Source organism: Urocampus carinirostris, chromosome 16 (assembly GCF_059441175.1).
Source record: "Urocampus carinirostris isolate Australia breed hairy pipefish chromosome 16, RoL_Ucar_1.0, whole genome shotgun sequence".
NCBI lineage: Eukaryota > Metazoa > Chordata > Actinopteri > Syngnathiformes > Syngnathidae > Urocampus > Urocampus carinirostris.
The window spans coordinates 10,542,073-10,566,964 of record NC_142364.1 but is presented as its reverse complement, the minus strand read 5'-3'; the positions used below and the strand labels follow the sequence as shown (position 1 = coordinate 10,566,964).

The 24,892-nt window shown below is 40.8% G+C and overlaps 2 protein-coding genes across 4 annotated transcripts; both read left to right on the top strand.

Moving 5' to 3' along the window:
- The first annotated feature begins 212 nt into the window (after positions 1 to 212).
- Positions 213 to 16,933, top strand: klhl8 (kelch-like family member 8). 2 transcript variants are annotated; one of them, XM_088356056.1, is made up of 12 exons: positions 213 to 431; positions 1,170 to 1,393; positions 1,482 to 1,543; positions 6,697 to 6,862; positions 8,292 to 8,645; positions 9,962 to 10,148; positions 11,490 to 11,633; positions 11,706 to 11,817; positions 13,093 to 13,261; positions 13,329 to 13,488; positions 15,429 to 15,630; positions 15,697 to 16,933. In XM_088356056.1, the coding sequence occupies exons 2-12, from the start codon at positions 1,193 to 1,195 to the stop codon at positions 15,818 to 15,820; spliced, it is 1,881 nt and encodes a 626-aa protein (XP_088212182.1). In that variant the 5' UTR covers positions 213 to 431; positions 1,170 to 1,192; the 3' UTR covers positions 15,821 to 16,933. The 2 variants fall into 2 exon arrangements, with proteins under 2 accessions (XP_088212182.1, XP_088212183.1); XM_088356057.1 differs by having other exon boundaries at positions 227 to 431; positions 8,292 to 8,612.
- Positions 16,934 to 19,932: 2,999 nt separating this feature from the next.
- On the top strand, positions 19,933 to 24,554 carry LOC148350262 (uncharacterized). Of its 2 annotated transcripts, XM_088320118.1 has the most exons (3): positions 19,933 to 20,121; positions 21,453 to 21,737; positions 21,840 to 24,554. In XM_088320118.1, exons 1-3 carry the CDS (start codon positions 19,992 to 19,994, stop codon positions 23,984 to 23,986), a joined length of 2,562 nt encoding a protein of 853 aa, XP_088176244.1. In that variant the 5' UTR covers positions 19,933 to 19,991; the 3' UTR covers positions 23,987 to 24,554. The 2 variants fall into 2 exon arrangements, with proteins under 2 accessions (XP_088176244.1, XP_088176243.1); XM_088320117.1 differs by having other exon boundaries at positions 21,453 to 24,554.
- The last annotated feature ends 338 nt before the right edge of the window (positions 24,555 to 24,892 follow it).

Here is a 24,892-nt window from a genome sequence, read left to right as displayed (position 1 = left end):
TTCACCTCACTTTGTCTCTTTTTCCCCTGCTCACTCTCTTTCTCTGTCGTTTCACTTCTCTCATTCTTTTTATCCTTCTTTTTTTCTTTCATTTCTTTATTTTTTCCTTTTCCTTTTTTTTCCTTTTTATTTCTCCATATCTCAATTCTGCTCTCTTTTTCTCTCACTCTGTCTCCCTTGATCTCCCTATCTGTTTATTGCTCTCCCTTTCCTTCCCCCTCTTTCTCTCTTTTTCTCCCTCTCTTTTTCTAAACTTACTTGTTCGGCCCCCGTGAGATTTTTTATAGCATTTGTGGCCCCCAGCTAAAACGAGTTTGACACCCCTGCTAAGTGGTATCAAAACGACATTACCCAGGATGCCCCGAGCGAAAAGGCAACAAGCGGCCTAATGCCAACCCACGGCCCACTTTCAAACATTCCCACTAAATGAGGTTAGTCAAATGTACTTATGTTTTTTACTGGCAATTAGTTTATATTATGTGTCGCGTTTGTCATTTTTTTAGGTGTTTCTTTTTGGTCTTTGAGCTAGCGAACAAGTGTAACAGATGCTAGCTCCAATGCTAATGCTAACTAGAATCTACTCGAGACGTTGCAGTGTTTTCCCCGACGTCGCTTTAAAGACCATCCTCCAATGCATTAACCATGAATTTAAATAAATCCGACAAAACTGCTTGATCCCCTCGTGTGGTCATCTTGCTATGGTGCAAGACATTTTTTTTTCATTCTTGTTCTAACATCGTGTGGATTCTTCGTGATTTTGATACCGTTCATAATTTCAAAACTGGAGGCAAGAAAATTAACTATAGACTTCCAGATCGAGTACCCTGAATAAAATCAAATAAATGCAGTTAACGTGAAATTGCCGTTTAGCGGGCGATATAAATCTATGCTAATTGGCTTAATGCTCCAAACCTACGGCAAATAATAAGAACAACATAGTATATAGTAAATACTGATTATAATATACATGCATGGAATTAAATAACCCTATAAATACATATAAAGGAAGAGTGTCATTTTATTTAGCATTAGTGTAACCATACTTGAGCTGGTCCAGTGGAGTAGCTGGTGGATGCACAGGGGACTCCATATCCATATTAATAAATCAACAATTGGAATTCAAGACTGTGACTCCACAAGTTCTCAACATCATATCTTCATGTTTCCAGGCTTCAAGTCCAGTAGGTCCGTCATGGCGCCGGGTGACGCAGTGCCGGAGCAGGGCAAGCAGCCCAAGGCCAAAGAGAAGCAAGCGGTCACCGCCAAGCCGTCCAAAACGGACAGTGAGTCTGACGGCTCTTTCATGTTTGAGGCCCATGAGGCCTGGAAGGACTTCCATGACTCACTCCGGCAATTCTACGAAGCGGGAGAGCTCTGTGACGTCACACTCAAGGTTTTTTTCTGCTCTCGCGCTTGATGGATGGATGTAATTTGTTTTTGTTTTTTAAATGTGTCCTGGCTCGACTATCTTTTAATTGCAGGTGGGCAGCAGGCTGATTCCATGTCACAAGCTGGTGTTAGCCTGCGTTATCCCCTACTTCAGGTGTGCACGATTGTTGATTTTTATTTGGCCTATGTTAAGCATGTTTGGAGATTTAATCCAGGCTACTGCAAATTTCTGAGAGTATAAAAATGAGGCTGCTCTCCAGGTCATTTCTGTCAAAAGTTATGTTTTTTAAACAAAGAATATACTCTCAGTTTGAGTAGGCCCAGCCTCGTAGTTTGTTTTGATATACTTTAATCTTACTACTGATAAAACCAGTATTTTTTTTGTCAATTTCAAACCAGTACAATATTTAAGGCATGTTTTCATAGCTGTCCATTGAGTTTGTGTACCGTGTTTTAGTTCAGGTGTATAACGGCATTCACTCAATTTTTGAAATAAACCAGTTTACACATTCAATGCTAAACATAAAGAAATAGTTTTAACATTTTTAGGAATAAATGGGTTCTGCTTAGAAAAGATCCCTTGCCATCCATGATTATAATATGTACGGTAGGCTACTAAAGTCGTCTGAATGATAAAGCATAATACTGAGAAACTACAGCAAGCTAAAGTCAAGTCAAGTCAAGTCAAATTTATTTATATAGCCCTTAATCACAAAAATGTCTCAAAGGACTGCACAGGATTACAGTTACAAAATTACACAATTACCTCATCTTAAACCAGCAAACCAGCATGCGGGCAAGGAAAAACTCAAAAACCTCAGTGTGAGGAGAAAAGAGAAACCTTGAGAAAGGACCTCACATGTGGTAATCCCCCTTCCAGGATTGAACAGGGTGAATTACAATTAACATTACTGTACACAGAATAGTAAACACTAGGTAAGATGTTGAAAATGTCCGGAAAGAGCATGACATCAACGACGACGCCAGCTGGTAAATGCAGGGGTTGACATGCTGCAGGTCAGACCCCGGTCCGTTGACCCATCCCAGATCATCCTTCTCCTTCGTATCAGCCAGGCAGGCCTCAGAAAAAGACAGGACAAAACAGAATACAAGGTGGGCATCAATCATATGCTTTGGAATAGAAGTGTGTCTTAAGCCTCAATTTAAAAACTTCCGTTGAGGTTGCAGATCTTATCTCCAGAGGCAGGGCGTTCCACAACACCGGGGCCCGGATGGAGAACGCTCTCGAGCCCGCAGACTTCTTGGCTCTCGGAGTCACAAGTAGACCGGCATTTTCCGAGCGCAGACTCCGTGCAGGAACATAGGGGGAAATCAAATCGGAGAGATAAGAGGGTGCAAGCCCATGCAAACATTTATATGTTAATAAGAGAACCTTAAAGTCACATCTTAAGTGGACTGGGAGCCAGTGCAAGTTGGCCAATACAGGTGTAATATGCTCAAACTTTTTAGTCTTAGTCAAAAGTCTAGCTGCCGCATTCTGAACCAGCTGCAAACTTTTAATGCTAGACATCGGGAGACCAGAAAGCAATACATTACAGTAATCAAGCCGAGAAGTAATAAACGCATGAATTAAAATCTCTGCATCTGATTGGGACAGCATTGAACGAATCTTTGCAATATTACGGAGGTGGTAGAAAGCTATTCTAGTAATATTTTTCACATGTAACTGAAACGACAGGTTAGGATCAAATATAACACCTAGATTTTTGACTGAGTCACTATGGGTGATATTACATTTGTCTAGGTTCAGGGTAATGTTTGAAAACAAATGACGACAGTGAGCTGGACCAATAATCAACATTTCAGTTTTTTCTGGGTTAAGGCGTAAAAAATTATTTGACATCCATCTTTGAATCTCAGTAAGGCAATCCTCCAGATTTCTAAAACTTAAATGTCCAGTTTTTTCCAGTGGCACATACAGTTGAGTGTCATCTGCATAGCAATGGAAACTAATATTATACTTGCGGATAATGTCACCAAGCGGGATCATATAAATACTAAAAAGAAGGGGGCCAAGTACAGAGCCTTGAGGAACACCACAAGGGACATTAGATTGTTTAGAGGTCATATTGCCATAGTTAACACATTGCATCCTGTCTGACAGGTAGGACCTAAACCACGAGAGTACAGTTCCTGAGATACCAATGCGTTCTAGACGAATCAATAATATGTTGTGGTCGACCGTATCAAAAGCAGCGCTGAGATCCAGCAGCAGTAACATTGATGAGGCACCAGAATCTATTGTTAAAAGGAGATCATTGGTTACTTTTGCAAGGGCTGTCTCAGTAGAATGATTTGCTCTAAATGCTGACTGGACAGTTTCAAAAAGGTTATTTTCTGACATGAAGTCATTTAGCTGCTGTGCAACGACCTTTTCAAGTAATTTCGCAAGAAATGGCAGATTTGACACTGGCCTATAATTACCTAGGCTTTCTGGGTCAAGGTTAGGTCGCTTAAGCGTGGGTTTAATGACGGCAGACTTGAAGGCTACAGGAACAATACCCGAGGATAGCGATATATTAATAATATTTAAAACTGATGGTCCTAAGATCTCAAACAGATCCTTCACCAGTGAAGCTGGAAACGGATCAAGCAGGCACGTAGTTTGTTTGGCCCTACTGACCATCTGTGTTAGATTATCAAGGGACAATTCATTGAAACTGGAGAATGTTTCTAAACAACCGCTGACACAGTCCATACCTAGCACCTCCACATCTTTGATATAGGAGGAGGAAACAGAGCGTTCTTTTAAAATTTCATTCCTGATTAGTTGAATCTTTTTATTAAAAAATTCCATAATGTCATTAGCAGAATGAGTGCAACCATTTGGGTTAAGTTGTTGTCTGGTAAGTTTCGCCACTGTGTCAAATAAAAATTTTGGATTATTCTTATGTTCAACAATAATCTTAGAAAAATACGAAGCTTTAGCTGAGGCAAGAGCTACTTTATATTTCAGCAAACTGTCACACCAGGCCAGTCGAAAAACCTCCAGCTTAGTAGTGCGCCATTTTCGTTCAATTTTTCTGCAACTTTGTTTGAGTAACCTAGTTTCTTCAGTAAACCAAAGTGTAGTCTTCTTGGGTCGGAATTTATACTTTAGGGGCGCCACAGAATCAAGAACATTTACCAAAGCAGTATTGAAGTTGTTTGTAAGTGAGTCAACAGACCCAGTGTACGAAGGGAAGGCTGCAGTTACCATATGTTGTCTATGTTTGCACCAATGCATATGCTGACTATTTGTTGCACTATGATGACTTTGCACCAAATGCAATATTGCACAACCCTTACGATACCAACGGTATCACGACAACACTGTATGTAACATCCCACATGCCGACATTTCTTGTGTAAATACCATGTAAATTATAACTATAGCCTTATCCCCCTTGTTTTATAACCTTATCTTCTCTGTTCCTTTATCTTCTTGGCTCATACCTCATTGTGAATGTGTAAAACTGGAGTGTCATGCCCAATTTCGTTGTCACAATATGTTAACCCATTTTGTAACAATGACAATAAAGGTATATTCTATTCTATTCTATTCTATATTGCGACTGCTAAAGCCTATATTTTCCTTATCACAGTAAACATTAAACAACACCTCACATTTAACAAAATAGTGATCAGAGATGGCATTAGGATACGGTAACACTGTAACATTTGAGGCTACTACGCCACGGGTCAGGACAAGATCTAGAGTGTTCCCATCTTTATGAGTTGGCACATCAACTATTTGATTGAAAGCAAATGTATCCATCAGTGACTTAAATGCAATTGCAAGTGAATTTGATGGGGAGTTTATGTGAACATTAAAATCACCAATAATTACAACATTGTCCGCATACGTAACTAAGTCTGTTAACAAATCAGAAAATTCTTCCAAAAAATTTGAGTATGGTCCAGGTGGGCGATACACAACAACTACATAAATTGGTGTTGACATTAAGGACCTCATAACAAGTGCTTCAAACGTTTTAAAACTAGTAGGGGTATTAGAAGTAAATTTCAACCTATTTTCCGATATAAGAGCAACACCTCCACCTTTTTTGCATGGTCGTGCCAAGTGCGCACTCACAAAGTTAGGGGGAGAAGCCTCATTTAACACTACAAACTCATTTGGTTTCAACCAGGTCTCACAAAGGCCAATAAGGTTAAGATTGTGTTCATTAATAAGGTCATTAACAAGTAAAGCTTTGGAGGCTAGTGATCTAATATTAAGAAGGCCAAGCTTCAGCACTGTGGACTGAGCTGAAACCTTTCGCGAGTTTTGCACCTTAGTGGTAACCACCACAGGATTCGACTGCCGGTCCCGGGTCTTGTGCCTTGCATGACGGCAGATGCGGCCCGAATTCCATACCACAGGAATATTGTTGACCGGTGGAGTAGCAGGATGACTATTGGTAGAAAATAACATTTTATGTTTGCATAATTTTACAAATCCGACCCCCCTGAGAACAGAAAGTCTGAATCCAGTCAGTCGAACTGACTTTTGTAGTCAAATAAGGCCTAAAGCAGGGGGCTCCAACCTTTCAAGCTTCCTTTTGTTAATTAATAGCGCCCGGTTTTAATATGTATTTGTAAACAACTTATGTTATTACTATGTTGTTACTATGTTATTACCAGGTTCATGATTGGAAGTATGGTTAAATAGACCTAGTCAACATATTAAGCAAAAACATTTTTTTACTAGAAAATCACAATGACCTAGCACTGTGGTGTTCTGAGGGCTGCAAATGGCCCCTACATTATGAGTTTCATACCCCTTTACTAAAGATGGCAAGTTCATAAGGTTTTCCGGACCGCTTTTACAGTATTTGCCTCATTCTCGCCATTTTCCATTTCCTTAGGTTTCATTTTCCAAACTGCACTTTTCAGTATAAGATTGCTAGCCATTTTTGATTTCCTTCGGTTTTGGTTCCTTAGATCGCCCTTTCAGCCTAAAACTGAGTCAGCCATTTTGGATTTCTTTAGCTTTCACTTTTCTGGACCTCCCCTACCAGCAGAAAATCTATTGTCAGCAATTTTCAATTTCCTCTGATTTCGGTCCTCTCCGGATCGCCCTACCAGTATAAGAGTGATTGACAGCCATTTCAGTCTAATCCCTTATTAATTTCTACCACCATTGTTCTGTAGCTCACTTGTGCCCGGGATATTCTTTAATAAAACTGCTCATCCCTCCAGCTTTTATTTTGAGTAGCCTAATAACGTACCGGATATAAATGAACATGCCAAGGAACTTGTTTTCAATGTCAGTTAAGCTTTTTTTTCTCCTTGTTCGTGAGTCAGGGCTATGTTTCTGTCGGAAATGAGCGAGGCCAAGCAGAAAGTCATCGAGATCAAGGACTTTGACGGGGACGCCATCCAGGACCTGGTGCACTTTGCCTACTCCTCCAAGCTCACACTGACCGTGGACAATGTACAGCCTCTGCTTTACGCTGCATGCATCCTTCAGGTGAGTCAGGGAACCCTCACCTGCATAGCAGTCGCTACACTTCGTAATAGGGCTACTACGATGAGTCAACGTTTACAGAAATAGTCGATGATGTATTCCATCGTCGACTTTGGTCAACAGACACATTTTTCCAACAGAGTGAGGTATCTTACATGATCATTATCTCTTCTGAGACTCACATATGCGCATTAGCATCTCTATCACGAGCGGTAACGTACAGAAATTTAGTACGAGTACCAACACTTCTCATGTTTGGGAACATTTCATCCTGAATGTGATGAATAAAAAGACTACTTGCAAAGCAGCAGTTTCACAGTGAAGCACAAACATCTTAAGAGAAAGCATATTAAACAGTTGAATAAAACTGAGTCCGACTCGCCTCTGTAAAATTCAAGGTCCCTCCAAGCAAATACGGTTTTGATGGCATGTATTGTACATTTTATACGCGTATATTTTGCCATAAGAGTGCTTGAGCGTTATGCCAGACAGTGCCTGGCACATGTCTTTGAAATTTGTTACATGAATTCCCAAGAAGAGAGTCACCATTAAGCCCTTTTCTGCACAAAAGATGGTTCAACAAACTTGGTTCTTAAAACCATTTGATCTCAAACTGTTAAGAATCTTTAAGTTCTTAATGAGCCCGTTCTCGTTTATCAGGGATAATGAAAATGTTTGATTTTAATTGATCATTTATATGCCTGTCCCCGAAAATGGACAGAGGTTCATTTGCGGTTATGTCTCTTCTGAGCAATCACTGTACCTAATTGTTGTTAGATATGGCATTACCGTATTTATTTGTGTATAATGTGTACTCGTGTATAACATGCACCCCCATAATTTCTGATTAAAGCCGCTTAAAAAATTATTTCACTTTTTTAGCTCAAACTAAGCATTGTAAGTGGCAAACTTTGTTAGATACGGGCAGCCAGGATAAAAATTATTTGTTGACCACGTAAACCATGAACACAACACCAACATAAAACAAACTATTTATTTGATGTCCTTTAAAGTCTGATTCATCATCAGATACACCAACGAGTGTCTTTGTTGTGCTTATTTGCACTTATTTATATCTTTCAGGACAACTTCGTGTTTTCTCTCATTTTCGTCTGGGGTACGTAAATAAAAATAGTGTGATAATGAGATAATGTTGAATGCCTTTTCATATGTCATCCATATCCCTGGTGGACAATTGGTTACGGTTTGGCAATCCCACCACCACCACCCAGGTTCGATTGCTGCTGCATCTCATGCTTTGCAATTGTGATCCGCGATATTTAATCACTGATCAATTGTGCACAAATACGTAAAATCTCATGTATAAAGCTTACCCAAAATTGGAGTTCTTTTGTATGGTAAAGGTTATACACGAAAAAATACAGTAGTTGTTAGTTGCATGCCAAGCTGACAGCCCCCCAACTACCTGCAGGTGGAGCTGGTGGCGCGCGCCTGTTGCGAGTACATGAAAGCCCACTTCCACCCCAGCAACTGCCTGGCGGTGCGCACCTTCGCCGAGAGCCACAACCGCGTGGACCTGATGGACATGGCGGACCGCTACGCCTGCGAGCACTTTGGCCAAGTGGTCGAATGTGAGGATTTTACCTGCGTTTCGCCGCAGCATCTGCGTACGTTGCTGGCCTCCAGCGAGCTCAACATCCACTCGGAGACTCAAGTCTACCAGGCGGCCGTCAAGTGGCTGAAGGCCAACCCGCAGCACCACCGCGCCTGGCTAGACCGCATATTTTCCCAGGTGCCCGATTTTCCCATACATGGAAAGATTCTGGTGAGCCGCCAGTCTCATTAACTTGTATTGTTAAAAAACATGCATGTCAGGTTAATTGGCCGGTCCAAATTGTCCATAGGTGTGAATGAGCGAGTGAGTTGTCTGTCTCTCTGTGTTCTGTGATTGGCTGGCAACCAGTTCAGGGTGTCCCCTGCCCACTGCCCGAAGATAGCTGGGATGGGCTCCAGCACCCCTTGCGACCCTACTGAGGACAAGCGGTGCGGATCATGGATGGATGGATATATGAATGCAGAGTGAATCAAAATAACTTTTTCATATAAATGATTACCAAAGCCATGGCCATCAGAAGGAATCTTGCTTCGTCAGGCCTTCCCCCAAATGACATTCGGTTTTTACAGATTTGGTCCTGCCCCGCCTGCACTGTGAATAGACTGCTGGGTAAAATGTGACATTGACAAGCGCAGCATTTTCCTCAACTCCACGCTCGGTGACCAGGAAAAAAGGTTTCACGCCAAGTGTAGAAAACCTGCCCAGAGCCTCGATGCACTGCCAGCGTTTTTAACAGAGCGTAAGAACCCGGCGCTGCCATTGCCAGCAATTAGGAAAAATTGCTCAGAGCAGGAAAACCCTAAGGGGGACACTGGCCCCAACTGTAGCACATAATTGGATGTTACAAAAACCTGTAAACCATCAGGAAGAACCAGCGTCCTGTCATGGCAGCAATCAAAAAACACCAGTACTGATGTTTTATAATGTAATTTACCAGATCACCGATATGACTATTACATTTGAATACATTTAAAATTTCTACCGGTGATTTTGTCTGTTTACTAATTGATCCAGAAACCTTAAAATAGTTCGGCATCGAAACACTACAGCTTACTATATTTCATGTTGACAATATCTGTATTATTTTTTATTGCAACATCCATTTTGGCCTGGTCATCCTGGAAGGGGGATTACCTCATGTGCGGTCCCTTTTTACGGTTTCTTCATTTTCCTCATGTTGAAGTTTTTGAGTTTTTCCTTGCTTTCGTGTAGGTTTTAGATCAGGGGATGGTGTAATAATAGTCTGTGGTTTGCAGTAGTCTTTGATCTGTGCAGCCCTTTAATAATAATAATAATAAACATGACTTGACTTATTTTTAGCCTAAATAGATGACAAGCAGATTATTTTGCATCAGCACCTCTCGTTTACCATGCTTTATAGGTGTGACTTGTTTCCTGTGTCATTGTTTTTCATAACTAGTGTATTTATCATTCATCAGTTTACATATAGATCTGGCTTTTTGATTTTGTTTTAAAATTTCACCAGATTGATGCCTTTGAATTTAATTGTATATGTTTTTGCCCAGGTACGCCTGCCACTCCTCCCCGTGGACTTCTTGACCGGCACGGTGGCCAAAGACGAGCTGATCAAAAGTAGCCTGAGTTGCCGCGACCTGATGGACGAAGCGCGCAACTACCACCTGCAGCTAGCCAACAAGACGGTGGCCGACTTTGAGTACTCGCCGCGCACCGTGGCACGCAAGCACACGGCAGGTGCAGTGCAGACACGGCCCGCCGGGTCTTATCTCTTAACTAACAGAGCTGGAATCAACGCACAAATTAAGAATTAAACGGTTAGCATTAAATCAAAATCAAGTGATTTTGATCAGAAGCTAATTCATTCAACAAAACCAGTTTGGGTGTCTAAAGTAAAGATTCAAACTTAATATTTGGGGGGAGAATGAGGAAGTCGAGGAAGAGGAAGCGAGTTAAATGCATAAATAAACAAATAAAATACCCAAGTTGACTGAAATTTAGTAAGTAGGCCAAAAAGTCACCTGTAACATATAAACTAAGTTAGTGGGTGAATTCACGGTTAGTTATTATCCTGTTAAACTAAGGCTTCAACTTTGACTATTTTAACATTCGACTACTCACCGATTTGATGAATAATCAGATTTTTTTTTTTTTTTTCAATTTAGCATTAAGTTGCTTTCAATTATGTTGCAAATGAAAAGAAACGTCAGGAAGGTTGGAACACTGAAAATACATATTTATTTGAACATAGTGCAAATTTGTACAAAAATAAAATAAAAATGCCCTATTTTAAACCAATGAGGTGCAGTGCTTTGTCAGTAAAGACATCCATATATAAATCGCTGTCTGTTTTTTAGGGACAGGCAAATAAAGAAGCAAAAACAAGTAAACAATTTTGATCCCTGTAAACAACAGGCTCTTATACAGAAGTAGAACAGCAAATAAAACAAATATTGTGTGCATTTTGTCAGTGGTCAACTGCAAAATCTGTAACTAAAGAACTAAACTATTCTCAACAGTTTGATTTCAAACAGTTTTAACAACTGACGTTTGTTGTTTTTAACTTTAAGCAAGTGCCGTTTGTTATTTGGACTGCATGCATTTCATTTCTAATATGTTTTCACAGTCCGGCTTTCTTTTAAGCTATCATTTATAGCAAAATATGTGCATATGAACAAAACCATGCATGTTTATAAAACAGTTTTGGCCTAAATGTTACTTGAATCTTACTGAGGCGAGTCAGACTCTTTCATTCAACTGTCTGACTTTTCTCTAGAAATGTTGGTGCACCACCAAGTTATTGCCATGATATTGAATATTTGCTTTGCAATTAGTATTTTCATTGGTTGTATCAAGGCTAAAATACTTCCAAACTTCAGAAGTTTTGGCACATGTACGTGATGTTTATGCTGTCATTTCTGTAGGTTACCACTTAAGACAGACGCTCTATTGCGCACGAGCGACTCTGAGATTATGTTTATGTAGTCAATACTAGAATTCAATGTTGACTATTTCTATTAACAATTCTTGTCAACTAATCGTTGCAGCCCTATTAACTGGCCCAATTTTTTTTCCCAGGGGTCTTATTCTGTGTGGGCGGCCGCGGCGGTTCAGGCGACCCCTTTCGCAGTATCGAGTGCTACTCCATCAGCAAGAACAGCTGGTTCCAGGGCCCTGAAATGAACAGCCGACGCCGGCACGTGGGGGTCATTTCAGTGAAAGGTGCGAGTCGAGTCGCTAACTAGCGAGCAAAAGTGGAGAAATGAAACGCTTCTCCTTTGGGTGGCGCCGCAGGAAAAGTTTACGCCGTGGGTGGTCATGATGGCAATGAGCATCTGGGGAACATGGAGGTGTTTGACCCCCTCACCAACAAGTGGATGATGAAAGCTTCCATGAACACCAAGAGGTATTTTCCTGCAATTGTTGAATTAAAGTTTCTGTGGTTATAATTTGATGCCTCCAAGTGCTACAAGAAAACTTCATTTATGAAAAAAAAACTGTTTCAAAAATGATCAAAAATACATAAACTATCATATAAAGGTGATTTGTATTAAGATACTCGCAGGTTGAGAAATTCACATTTACTGTATTTTACTTGATAGCCTTACCGAGAGGGAGCTGACAAAATTCTCCGCCATTTGCTGTCATGGGTACCGAAAGCCCAAAAATCCTTGCTGAAGGCTTGGCAAGAAAAAAACCTGAAGAAAAATGATGCGGTTTGGTCACCTAAAGTCTCTGTAGTTTATATTCTTTGTATTCGTTTTTATTTGCAGGAAACAAACGACATCTATTGGTCAAAATAATACACACAGTCCCTTCAAGATTAACTTAAAAATGAAAATAAAATACTACTACAGAAATATTACAACTGAAATACTACAATACCACTACAGTAATTCTACTGTGGAAATATAGTACTACAGAATTACCACAGAAATACTACAAAATACTACTGCAGAAAACTAAGCAGAAATTCTAAAAAAAAAAAAACTACAGTAACACTACATATTAGATCTGTCTCCAGGATGGGTAGGGTTCCCGCAGATCCTTGAAAAGTCATAAAAGGCATTGCCTTTATTATTCTTAGAATAAGGCCTTAATTGGCATTAAAATGTCTTAAATCCAATTTTCGCAAGTCATAAAAATGCGAAAACATGGGCATAATTTTTGTTTAAACTAAAAAGATTTATTCAAGGCATTTTTCATGCAACATGATAAAAATGCTTCATGAATGTAGAAGAGTTCTTTGGATTTAGTAGATTCAGTATCTTCCAGTTTTGACTGAGGATTTATGATGTAATGTAAATATCGTTTTGATCTATGGTTTTCTAGATGGAAGGTTTTTAACTGGACCAAAATTTTATTTAAAAAAAAATAGTTGAAAATTGTCTCGAATTCATGTGTTGATTTTGTTGTCATGTTTGTTTCAGTTGTTTATTTTTTGGTGAACTTTTGATTTCAAAAGGCATTAAAAAAATTTTTTTTAACTTGTTTTAAGCTGTAGGGACCCTGATCAGCCCTTTGGTCAATTTTTAAGCCAATGCCGCCTCTGACTCCAAATAGTTTCCCACCCCTGGTTTAAAATGTAGAAAAAAAGTAGCGTCTCGTACTCCGGAATTGACGTTAGACACATATTTTGGCAATACCCCTTTTTTTCCTCACTTAACCCTAACCCCACCAGGCGGGGCATCGCCCTGGCAGCGCTGGGCGGGCCCATCTACGCCATCGGCGGCCTGGACGACAACTCGTGCTTCAACGACGTGGAGCGCTACGACATCGCAGGCAACAGTTGGAGCGCCGTGGCTCGCATGAACACGCCCCGAGGCGGCGTGGGATCCGTGGCGCTCGGGGTAAGGGCGGACAAAACCCAGCCTAAAATGGGATGACACCAGTTGAGGACGCTGGGTTTCCCCGCAGGCGTTTGTGTACGCGGTGGGCGGCAACGACGGGCGGGCGTCGCTTTCCACTGTGGAGCGTTTGGACCCGCATTTGGACAAGTGGTGCCACGTGGAGGAGATGGGGCAAAGACGTGCTGGCAACGGGGTCAGCGAGCTCAACGGTTGTCTTTACGTCGTGGGTAAGCCGCCGTTAACCTCCGCTAAATGAAAATATTTGCGTAGAAAATAAGATTTCAAGGCTTTCATCTGTTTGATGTCTGTCTGTGTCCCGCGTCAATGCGGCGGTGCTCCTTCTCACCGTGTCCTGCGCCGGGGCTGTCACCCTGTCGGTCACCTTGGCCAGTGCATCGTAGCTGGCTTAGAACTGGTGCGAACCAGGGAATTGTACTGTTTAATTGAAACAAAGCATCAATTTATCCTTAAGTTAAGACATTAAAGGAAACACGGGTAAACATCAAGAATTACTATGACTCCCTTCAGTAGCCAAATTCCTTATCATCTAATTATTGACGTGCATGAATGAATGGATGAATAAGATCCCCACTGTCCCTTCGGAGTTAGATGGGAAATGTCTTGAACAGGAAAGTAACACATTTTGCTGTGATTCAACCACAACAGCCTGTACACTTGCTGTGCCCTGCAACTGATTTTAAGTTCTGTCCTTGTGCACATGGGAAATTAAGAGAGAGAACAAGTATTGCTATTACTACATTAAAAAAACATACATGCCAACACTAGTTACTAATGAGGGATACACAAAAATGATCGGGCTGACAGTTGTCAGACAGATCATAGCCTAATATGACATCACAGTTTTTGGCCCAATAGTAAAAACATACCTGATAATTAGTCACCTGCTGCCACACTAGTCAAGTCATATTTATTTGTAGCCCTTTATCACAAATAGTCTCAAGGGGCTGTACAGAGCACGACAACAATAATGAGTAAAATATAACATCGGTGGAACAGAAATATGTTCAGCAAAATATGGAAAAATAAAAATGTCTAACTTGGTTTACATAGAATCAAAATGCCAAATATGGTTACATAAATGATACCAATATTGTCATGTAAAGTTCATACTCAGGTAAAAAACTGTTTGGAGCTAGATTGCTAGCCAAAATAGTAAAAAATAAATGTTAGCTTGATAGCATGCAAAAAATGTGAAAAGCTAGGGAGATAGCTTGCTAAATAGCTAAAAATGTACAAAAAAATATTCAATCATCTGACACTACTTGTGGAAAAGTTTCCAAGCATTTATGTATAACATGCAGCATGGCCTGGCATTGCCGGGCATTCTCCTTGGACGAGGTTGTTGGTTGTTAGTGCATCGGGCCAAAAGTGCCGCTTCATGAAAAACAGCTGGAATTCCGATCACAAATAACCGATAAGGACCCGGCGTAACTAACTCGTAAGCCGAACAACCCCTACTGCCCGGCACCCGTTTGCCTCTGCGGCCCAGTAACAGCTTGTAGAAGTACGGCTTACCACTCCACTGTGAAAGAAGCACCGCCCAGAGCGAATGGCCAGCTCTTACCACCAATAAATGACACCTATACGTGCACCGGCTTGGTCCAATGGCTATTTGTAACAGTCCCCAAGATGAATGCCCTGGCAATGCCAGGCCACGTTTATCGATTTTGTTGGTATTTATTGGGTGGGGGTACCTTGACACAAAACCTAGTTAGGGAGCAAAGACACCCCCAGAGCCCTAAAGTACAACTGTGTACATTTTCCCAAAATATTTCAGCTGTTTCAGAGCCTATTTTTCACATATGAATACAAACACACACAAATCTGGATTTATAAATAAGTTTAGAAGGATTTTTGGAGCACTCTTGCGTATATGTTAATGTCCATTGAATCAATATTGGCTGTTGTGTTAGTGATTTGAAAATGCGGACACAGTCTGACAAGTCTGCACAATGTGTTGCTTTTCTGTGGTGGACATTTCCCCGCTGATTTTTAAAAAAAGATGTACGAAATGAAAATTGAGATCCAGTGCAGCTTGTCCCTGAACAAAGTTGAGTTTCTTCCTTAAATTTGCTCATGCGTCTTCTAATCTGGTGAATTCTGTAGTCACGGTACCTTGTACTCACTCACGCCACTTGTACCGCAGGGGGTTTCGACGACAACTCGCCGCTGAGCTCAGTGGAACGTTACGACCCTCGGACGCAGCGCTGGGAGTACGTGGCGGAGATGACCACGCCCCGAGGCGGAGTGGGCGTGGCCACCGTCATGAGCCGCGTCTTCGCCGTGGGCGGCCACAACGGCAACATCTACCTCAACACGGTGGAGGCTTTCGAACCGCGGGTCAACAGGTAAGGGGCGGGGCTTTTGAGGGGCGTGGCTACCTATTCATGCCTGACTCCGCCCTCTTTCCCCAGGTGGGAGCTAGTTGGCTCGGTGTCGCACTGCCGTGCCGGAGCGGGCGTGGCGGTGTGCGACGCTCATGTCGGGCAGATCCGAGATATGGAGCAGGGCGCCAGCAACGTGGTCAATTGTATGTGAAGATAGACGGCCATGTTTGGCCACGCCCAAATCTTTTTAATCTCAATGTTAAAAAACTACTCACGGTATCAGAGACGAAAGTTAGACATCGGAGAAAACAGAAAGATGTAAATAAAGGCAAAAAAAGAACGATAAGGGAAACATCGCTTTGGTGTATCTGATGATGAATCAGACTTTGTGTTTGTTTATACCTTTCAGGATGACTTTGTTTTCTCCATTCTCTTACATTTGTTTCTGGCACTGTGAGTTAAAATAATGCGATACAACGTAATGCCCTTTCACATGTCATTGTATCACTGGTGGACGAATGGTTGTGTCTGCACTCTCACCACCGCGACCCGGGTTCTATTCCTGTCGCATACAATGTTTTGAGATTTTGGTCAGTTCCAACTCCTCGATCATTGCACAACTGCATTAGTATACCGTAAGATTTGTGTCGTAACGTGCACACATATACTGTATGGATTTATTATTCACCAAATATTGCGGTATATAAGGCGCAGTGGGTTATAAGGCACCCCCCCGATTTTCTGGCCAATTTGGAGGTTTTATAGTCTAAAAAATACAGTATATTTTTCACAATTCTGAATGTGCTATTTTTTGAAAGGAAATCCGCTCTACATGGAAAAAAAGTGACCGGTACGGAAGGACCTCTGCTCAGAGACTGAAATATTTGTCTTGGCCAGGTTGTCTTGAGGTGCTCTAGGGTCAGCGAAGGCATCACACTTTAGGAAATCTCGTTTGTACAATCGTGGCTGACGTTTCAGGGAAAGAAACATGCGTAGTTTTGTGTGTTTTGTGACGATAGCTGGCCTGTCCGAAATCGAATTACACAACGTGGCTTGCACACAGCCCTCAAAGTATATATTTTAATATATTATCAACACTTTTTCTACAAAAACAGCTTGGCTTTTTTTGACTCGTTTTTTTGTCTTGCTAGATGTTTTCACTATGAGTAGTTTTTTATTTTTCCTGATTGTCACAAAGAAGCTATTTGTGTTTATCCTGGACTGACCTGCAAGCCTCGAAAATGAGCTTTTGTTGGCATGTTTGTTGATTTTCCCTCATATGTTTTTCTTGTCATTGGTTCAATACATTTGGGATGAATATGGACTTCTGTTGGTGTCATGATTTTGGTTGAAAATAGCTTTGAACTGAGCATGCATATAACCTCAAAATATCTGCAATAATTGTTGTTTTTTTTTACACTTGAGTGAGCGAACTGCCTTTTTAATTAGTCTCAATCCCATTACTTCTTCTTTCCCCTAATCACCGGGTGTCAAACTCAATTTTGGGAGAAAAAAAATGTAGAAAAAACACTCAAGTTAAAAGTGTGTGGGTGTGTGTGTTTATGGAAACATATTGAAAAGTAGAGAAAATAATTACAAAATCTTTGCCCAGTTTCCTAGATCTACCTTGTAAATATTTACTTATTTTTCTTAGCATTTATTATTATAAGTCTTGAACATCCCATTTTTTTAAAAATGTTTGGATAAAATTAAAAGTTAGATTTAAGTTTGCAAATTCTCTGTGATGTTATGACACATTGATAGCTACTCAATTCATATGTCAGTCTAGGTTTTATTCAATTTCCTTAAAAATGAAACAAGGAGACCATTTGTTTCCGGTTTTAGGTTTACATTTAATGCATCTCATCGAAAACAAACGTCTTCTGTAAGGAAAAAACAGGAATGGTCTAATGGAAGATGTGCTATTTGTTTTCATTCCAAGTGCATATTTATAATGCATAAGGGATATTTTTCTGCAAACTGCGAGGCACCTTGACAAACAAGATGTTCTAACTGCAAACCGTGACAGGATGTACTGCTAATAGCATCTCGACAAGAGGATGTTCTACAAGCAAACTGCAAGCGCGCCTCAAAAACAGAAAGTTCAACGGACCGCAAGACCATAACGGTGCTGAGGGGCTGAAACAGGTTCTTGAGCAACATCTGAAAAACCTAGAGGTGTAGCGGTTTTGATTCTGCCCTATGCAAATTAGGCTGTAAAAGTATAAAAGTTTGCTTTGAATGTTAGTTTGATACACTTTTGTCAGATAGTATCCTTTGCCTACATAACATTGTGTCCAGAATATTCTGCAACTCAAAATCTCGAAAATTTCATCTACAGCCTCTGACTTTACCAACATTCTCTTAACACATAATTCAAAGAAAAATAATATTTATGGCAAATTTATCTCAACACAAGGGGGAAAATCTTAAGTATACTACATATCATTCTGTGGCAAGCGTCGAGGTACTTTTTATTACTTATTAGCGCAAAGGGCACCCAGTTTAATATCCATCCATTCCATCCATTATCTGCACCGCTTATCCTCAGTAGGGTCGCGGGGGGTGCTGGAGCCCATCCCAGCCATCCTCGGGCAGTGGGAAGGGTACACCCTTAACTGGTTGCCGGCCAGTCGCAGGGCACACAGGGACAGACAATTGGCTCGCTCATTCACACCTAGGGACAATTTGAACCGGCCAATTCACCTGACATGCATGTGTTTGGAATGTGGGAGGAAACCGGAGTGCCCAGAGAAAACCCACGCAAGCATGGGGAGAACATGCAAACTCAACACAGGAGGTTCTATCTCGTGACCTCAGAACTGTGCCGCACACGTGCTGCCCCCCAGTTTAATATGATTTTCTAAAATAGCAAACTTAGCTACAATAGATGGCTTACAAAATAGCTAAAGATGTAGCTCGGTAGTTAGCTTGAATGGAAAACTGCAAAGAAAAAACTAAAATGGAGCTGGATAGCTGGCTAAAAGAGTAAAAAGCCAACTAAATAGACAGATAGAAAGCTTTAAAAAGCTAGCAATCTAGAAATGAGGCCACAATTTAGCTTAATAACTAGCAAAAAAAGAAAGGGAAAAAAAAGCTAGATCGATAGTATGTCAAATGGCTAAAAAAAGTAGGAAGATGGCTAGCTATAAATCTAAAAAGGTACCAGATAGCTCGCTTTAAAAAAACGAACCTTTGTCCGGCTCATTATCTTTATAAAATCCTATAAATCGGAATTTAGTTTGTTGTATTTCCCGTAAAATAAATTAATAAAGAGATGAATAAATAAACGTATTTAATACATGAATAGACTCTCATTCTATTATCTTAATTGCATAAAAATAATTATCAATAATTGAATAGCTTTTTTTTTGTTGATGAATCCCATGAACGGGAATTCATTTATTTGAATTTCTACAATAACTTATGTTATGACAATGTTATTACCAGGTTAATTATTAAAACTAGCCAGCCAACCAATATAATTTTTTTTTACAAGGAAATCACAATTACTCAGCACTGGTGCGCTACTTTCAGAACAGGTCCAAAGGGACCTTAACTGTCCTTAAGGGGCACCACGATGGAGACCCCTGGTCTATCATATTTAAATTTTAAAAAGAAAAAACAAAAACCTATAGTATTACCCAAACCGAAGTATTTTTTAAACAATGTTTTTTTAATAAAAAAAAAAAACGATTCATGGTGTGAAGCTGGCTAACAAACAGTCAAGTTAGCCAAGCCAACCAAATACGGAAGTGTATTTCCAAATTACTCAGTTAAGGTTACAATTATCTTTAAATTATAATGAAAAAAATCAAAACAAACAAAACAAAAAACCACAAAATAATTAAACGTTCCAACAGTCCGAAATAAAAAATGAAACAGCTTTAGGTAGCCAACTATTTTCTAAACCGGATGTTGTGCAGTTGTGCCAACTATTTTCTAAACCGGATGTTGTGCAGTTGTAGCTCCGCCCACTTTCCTCGTCCAGTCCGCTTCAGTCAATTTGAGGTTGTTTCTGGTTAAGTGATGTTTGTTTCGCTGTGGCGGCAGTAGCTCAGGAGGTAGAGCGATCGTTTTAGGATTAAGGGATCCCAGCTCGAATCCCGGCTTGTCCGTGTTACATGTCGAAGTGTCCTTGGGTAAGACATTGAACCCTCATTACCCCCAATAAGCAGGTTAGCGCCTTACATGGCTGCACAGATCACGGCCGCTATTGGGAAATGTGAAGCACAATGTAAAGCGCTTTGGGAAGTCATTGACTTGAAAAGCGCTATATAAATGCAGATCATTTCATTCATTTCATTTCATTTCATTTCGCTATAGCTGCGTGGAAAACTTCCACCGATCTTGTTAAAAATCAAGTAATTTCTTCATCTTTTATGAAAATGTGTGGAAGACGAAAAGGAAATTTCAAAGAGGAGCTTCGAGGAGCGCAAGAGGAAACCGACCGAGAACATCGACGACTGGACGACATCAGTAAACAGATTCAGTTTGTGTTGACCAAAGCAGGTTGGTCACCAACAATCATTTTTCATATATTTGTTAATTTATTTTGGCTCCTGAAGTGGAAAATGGACAAGAATTAACAAGAGTGAGAACATTTTAGTCGACATAAGTTTTCTCCTCAGATCCCCAGTATGTACGTCCGTGTGGAAGAAACCATTAAATGGCGGAGGGGGTGGGGGGCTTCAAGGGGGTTAAAAGGTTAGCAACCTTTTTTTTTTCTTGCGACAATACCTGTTGTAATTTTTGGAGTTTAAAATTTCGTCAATGATCATGAACTGTGGGTCCTGACTGAAACAACACGATCCCGGATACAAGTGGCTGAAATGAGTTTCCTCCGTAGGGTGGCTGGGCACTCTCCCTTAGAGATAAGGTGAGAAGCTCAGTCATCCGGGAGGGACCCACTGCTCCTCCGCATTGAGAGGAGCCAGTTGAGGTGGCTCGGGCATCTGATAAGGATGCCTCGGAGACGACTTGGCACACGCTAGAGAGCCTAAATCGCTCGACTGGCCTGGAAACGCCTCAGGATCCCGTCGGATGAGCGGGATAAATGATAGCTCAGGAAAAGGTAAAGCACTCGTCTTGGGATCAAGAGGTTGCAGGTTCGATTCCCGGTTCCTCCGTGTTATATGTAGAAGTCTCCTTGGGCAAGACACTGAATCCCCTATGCACCTGATAAGCAGGTAGTTGCCTTGCATGGCTGACACTGCTATCGGTGTGTGTGAATGGGTAAGTGTGAAGCGCATTGTAAAGTGCTTTGGGAGGTCTTCAGTGACTTGAAAAGCGCTTTATAAATGCAGATCATTTACATTTACTAGGGGAGAGGGCTTTGCCTGTGACCCGACCCTGTATAAGCTGAAGAAAACGGATGGATGTTTAACATTATAGTCATAAATTAAAACTCAAATTAAACTTTTGTCTCATTGAATACCACAAAAGCTTCCAAATACTAACACTCCTTCGTTAATAGCAAATTACGAAATAATATTTTCTATGAAAACTACGAAGATCAAAAATTAATCAAGCAATGGTCATTTTTTGTATTAAAAAGTTTATCAAAGCAAAGGGACATTGTATTTTACTTATGGCCTCCTAGTGGTGGAATAAAACAATATTGAACCCAATAAAAAGCACAAAAACATGAGATATGATTGGTCTAACAGATATCATTGGACAGTAGCAACGAAGAGCATTATTCCGAAGGATCTAGTCAATACTGTCAAAAAACTCTCGTGCTTCTAAACATTTTTCTGTCATGCTCCCTCCAGGAAGAAGAAAACCCTTCGCACCCTGAATTTAAAAAAAAATAAAAACTATGCGTGTCTTGTGTCCTGCAGATGTCAGTGAAGAGTGTCTTCTTCCTTGGCAACAGGAGACAAAGTTGCTTGGCATTAAAAAGGAGGACCAAGAATATTTAAAAATCCTTGACGTTAAAAAAGAGGAAGAATTTTTGGAGCCTGATCACGTTAAAGAGGAGGAACATTTCACAGAGTTTCCAGTGACTTGGGCCTGTTTACCCTCCGGAGGTCATTATGAAGAGAACAGCGAGAAGGTGTCTCCAAGCAGAAGCTCCCGTCAGCACGTGGAAATTGATGGTGACGACATGTCCAACTCCGCACACGGTGATAAAACATGCTCACAATGTGGGAAAACGTTTCAGCACAAGTGTCGCTTGAAATCCCATATGAAAGTCCACACTGGTGAGAAACCTTTTGTCTGCTCAGATTGCGGCCAAAGATTCAGTCGGAAGGGAAGCTTAAAAACACACACAAGATCCCACGCTGGTGAGAAACCTTTTTCCTGCTCAGTGTGTGGTAAAAAATTCAGCCAGAAATCGAACTTAACAACACACTCAAGAACCCACACGGGAGAGAAACGTTTTTCCTGCTCTTTTTGTGGTCGAAGATTCAGCTGGGAGAGAAGCTTGAGAATACACACAAGAACCCATACTGGTGAGAAACATTTTGCTTGCTCTGTTTGCAGTAAAAATATCAGCCAGAAATCACACTTAAAAAGCTACACTACAATTCACACTGGTGAAAATAAATTGAGCCAGGAAAGGGACTTTAAAAGCCACACACACATATACGTTGCTGAAAAACCTTCTGCCTGCTTAGTTTGTGGTAAAAAATTTAGCTTGAAAACAAACTTAGAACGAACCCACACTGGTGAAAAACCTTTGAACTGCTCTATTTGCGGTCAAAAGTTCAACCGGAAAGGAAACTTAAAGAGCCACACCAGAACCCATAATGTTGAGAAACGTTTTGCTTGCTCTCTTTGTGGTAAATATTTCAGGCAAAAATCAAACTTAAAAAGCCACACAAGAACTCATACTGGTGAGAAACCTTTTGTCTGCTCAGCTTGTGGTAAAAAATTCAGCCTGAGAACACACCTAGAACGACACACAAGACCCCACACTGGTGAAAAACCCTTTTCCTGCTCAGTTTGCGGTAAAAACTTCTCAGAGAGTGGGACCTTAAAGTGCCAAGCAAGAACCCACACGAATGAGAAACCTTTTGCTTGCTCGAATTGCGGTATAAAATTCAGCCTCAAATCAAACTTAGAACGACACACAAAAACCCACATAGGCGAAAAACGTTTTGCGTGTTCTGTTTGCGGCCAAAAGTTTATCCAGAAAGGCTACTTAAAAAGCCACCAAAAAACCCACACTGGTGAAAAAACGTTTGTCTGCTCGGTTTGCGGAAAAAAATTCAGTTTGAAACATACCCTAAAAAGTCACATAAGAACTCACACTGGAGAAAAACCTTTTTCCTGTTCGATTTGCGGTCAAAGATTCACTCGAAAAGGAAGCTTGGTAATCCACAGAAGAACCCACACTGGTAATAAACCTTTCACCTGCTCAATCTGTGGTCACAAATTCACTCAGAAATCAAACTTAAAAAGCCACACAAGAACCCACACTGATGAGAAACCGTTTTCTTGCTCGTTTTGCGGTCAAAAGTTCAACCGGAAAGGAAACTTAAAGAGCCACACCAGAACCCATAATGTTGAGAAACGTTTTGCTTGCTCTCTTTGTGGTAAATATTTCAGGCAAAAATCAAACTTAAAAAGCCACACAAGAACTCATACTGGTGAGAAACCTTTTGTCTGCTCAGCTTGTGGTAAAAAATTCAGCCTGAGAACACACCTAGAACGACACACAAGACCCCACACTGGTGAAAAACCCTTTTCCTGCTCAGTTTGCGGTAAAAACTTCTCAGAGAGTGGGACCTTAAAGTGCCAAGCAAGAACCCACACGAATGAGAAACCTTTTGCTTGCTCGAATTGCGGTATAAAATTCAGCCTCAAATCAAACTTAGAACGACACACAAAAACCCACATAGGCGAAAAACGTTTTGCGTGTTCTGTTTGCGGCCAAAAGTTTATCCAGAAAGGCTACTTAAAAAGCCACCAAAAAACCCACACTGGTGAAAAAACGTTTGTCTGCTCGGTTTGCGGAAAAAAATTCAGTTTGAAACATACCCTAAAAAGTCACATAAGAACTCACACTGGAGAAAAACCTTTTTCCTGTTCGATTTGCGGTCAAAGATTCACTCGAAAAGGAAGCTTGGTAATCCACAGAAGAACCCACACTGGTAATAAACCTTTCACCTGCTCAATCTGTGGTCACAAATTCACTCAGAAATCAAACTTAAAAAGCCACACAAGAACCCACACTGATGAGAAACCATTTTCTTGCTCGTTTTGCGGTCAAAAATTCAGCCAAAAAAGAAGCTTGAAAAGTCACACAAGAACTCACTCTGATGAGAATCCCTTTTCCTGTTCAGTGTGCGGTCTAAGATTTGCAAGTCAGTATAAAGCTCGGGGTCACGAGTGTGCTGGTGAAGATAGCATTGATCACTCCGCTTGATATGAGCTCATAGTTTGCATTTACATTTAGGAAATCACAGCAAAACATTCCTAGACTTTCCTGATTTTACTATTTTAACCTATTTTGAAAATACTACATTGGGCAGATGGGTGGTTAGCGCATCGGCGGCACAGTTCTGAGGTCATAAATTGGATCCTCCTGTGTGGAGTTTGTATGGTCTCCCCGTGCTTGCATAGGTTCTCTCCGAGCACTCCGGTTTCCTCCTACATTCCAAAAACATGTAAGTCAGGTTAATTGGCCGGTCCAAATTGTCCCTAGGCGTGAATGAGCGAGTGAGTTTTCGGTCTCTGTGTGCCCTGCAACTGGCTGGCAACCAGTTCAGAAGATAGCTAAGATGGGCTCCAGCACCCCCGCGACCCTACTGAGGATAAGGGGTGAAGATAATGGGTTTACAGGTTGTTATTTTTCATGAAATTCTGTTAAAAAATGTTGGTTATTACTTTGATATGTGTTCATAATGTTCAACCATTGACCTCTCCTCTCAATATCATTCTGGATGTTTTGTGTCGATATTTAGACACATGTATTAAAATGTGTGTTTTTCACATTTTGGGTCAAGTCCTTCCAGTGAGTCCCTATATTAGATGTGTCAAACTCATGGACTGCGGGGCAAACGTGACCCGCCACCTCATTTTATTGTTCCCTCTCAGTTTTTTCAGATCTGATCAATCACAAACAGACTGTGAGCATCGCATGGAACAACGGCGATCAACACAATCTCAAGTGTGGTAACCAAATCATTAGCAAACGTGTCCAAAACCCGAGATCAAATATGGTTACATTTTGCTGAGTTTACGGCAATGGTAACTTATTTTTTTCACATATTTATGAACTGGCTAATGTGGTACGTATTGGAAAGTTCAAAAGGCCCCAAAACGTGTGGCT

Excerpts from the sequence above, each read along its gene's own strand:
- klhl8 (XM_088356056.1), top strand. The coding sequence starts at position 1,193 with ATGGCGCCGGGTGACGCAGTGCCGGAGCAGGGCAAGCAGCCCAAGGCC. Across the intron at positions 11,818-13,092 it reads GCTTCCATGAACACCAAGAG|GCGGGGCATCGCCCTGGCAG; the intron begins GTATTTTCCTGC and ends TAACCCCACCAG. Across the intron at positions 13,489-15,428 it reads CGGTTGTCTTTACGTCGTGG|GGGGTTTCGACGACAACTCG; the intron begins GTAAGCCGCCGT and ends CTTGTACCGCAG.
- LOC148350262 (XM_088320117.1), top strand. The coding sequence starts at position 19,992 with ATGAAAATGTGTGGAAGACGAAAAGGAAATTTCAAAGAGGAGCTTCGA. Across the intron at positions 20,122-21,452 it reads GTTTGTGTTGACCAAAGCAG|ATGTCAGTGAAGAGTGTCTT; the intron begins GTTGGTCACCAA and ends TGTGTCCTGCAG.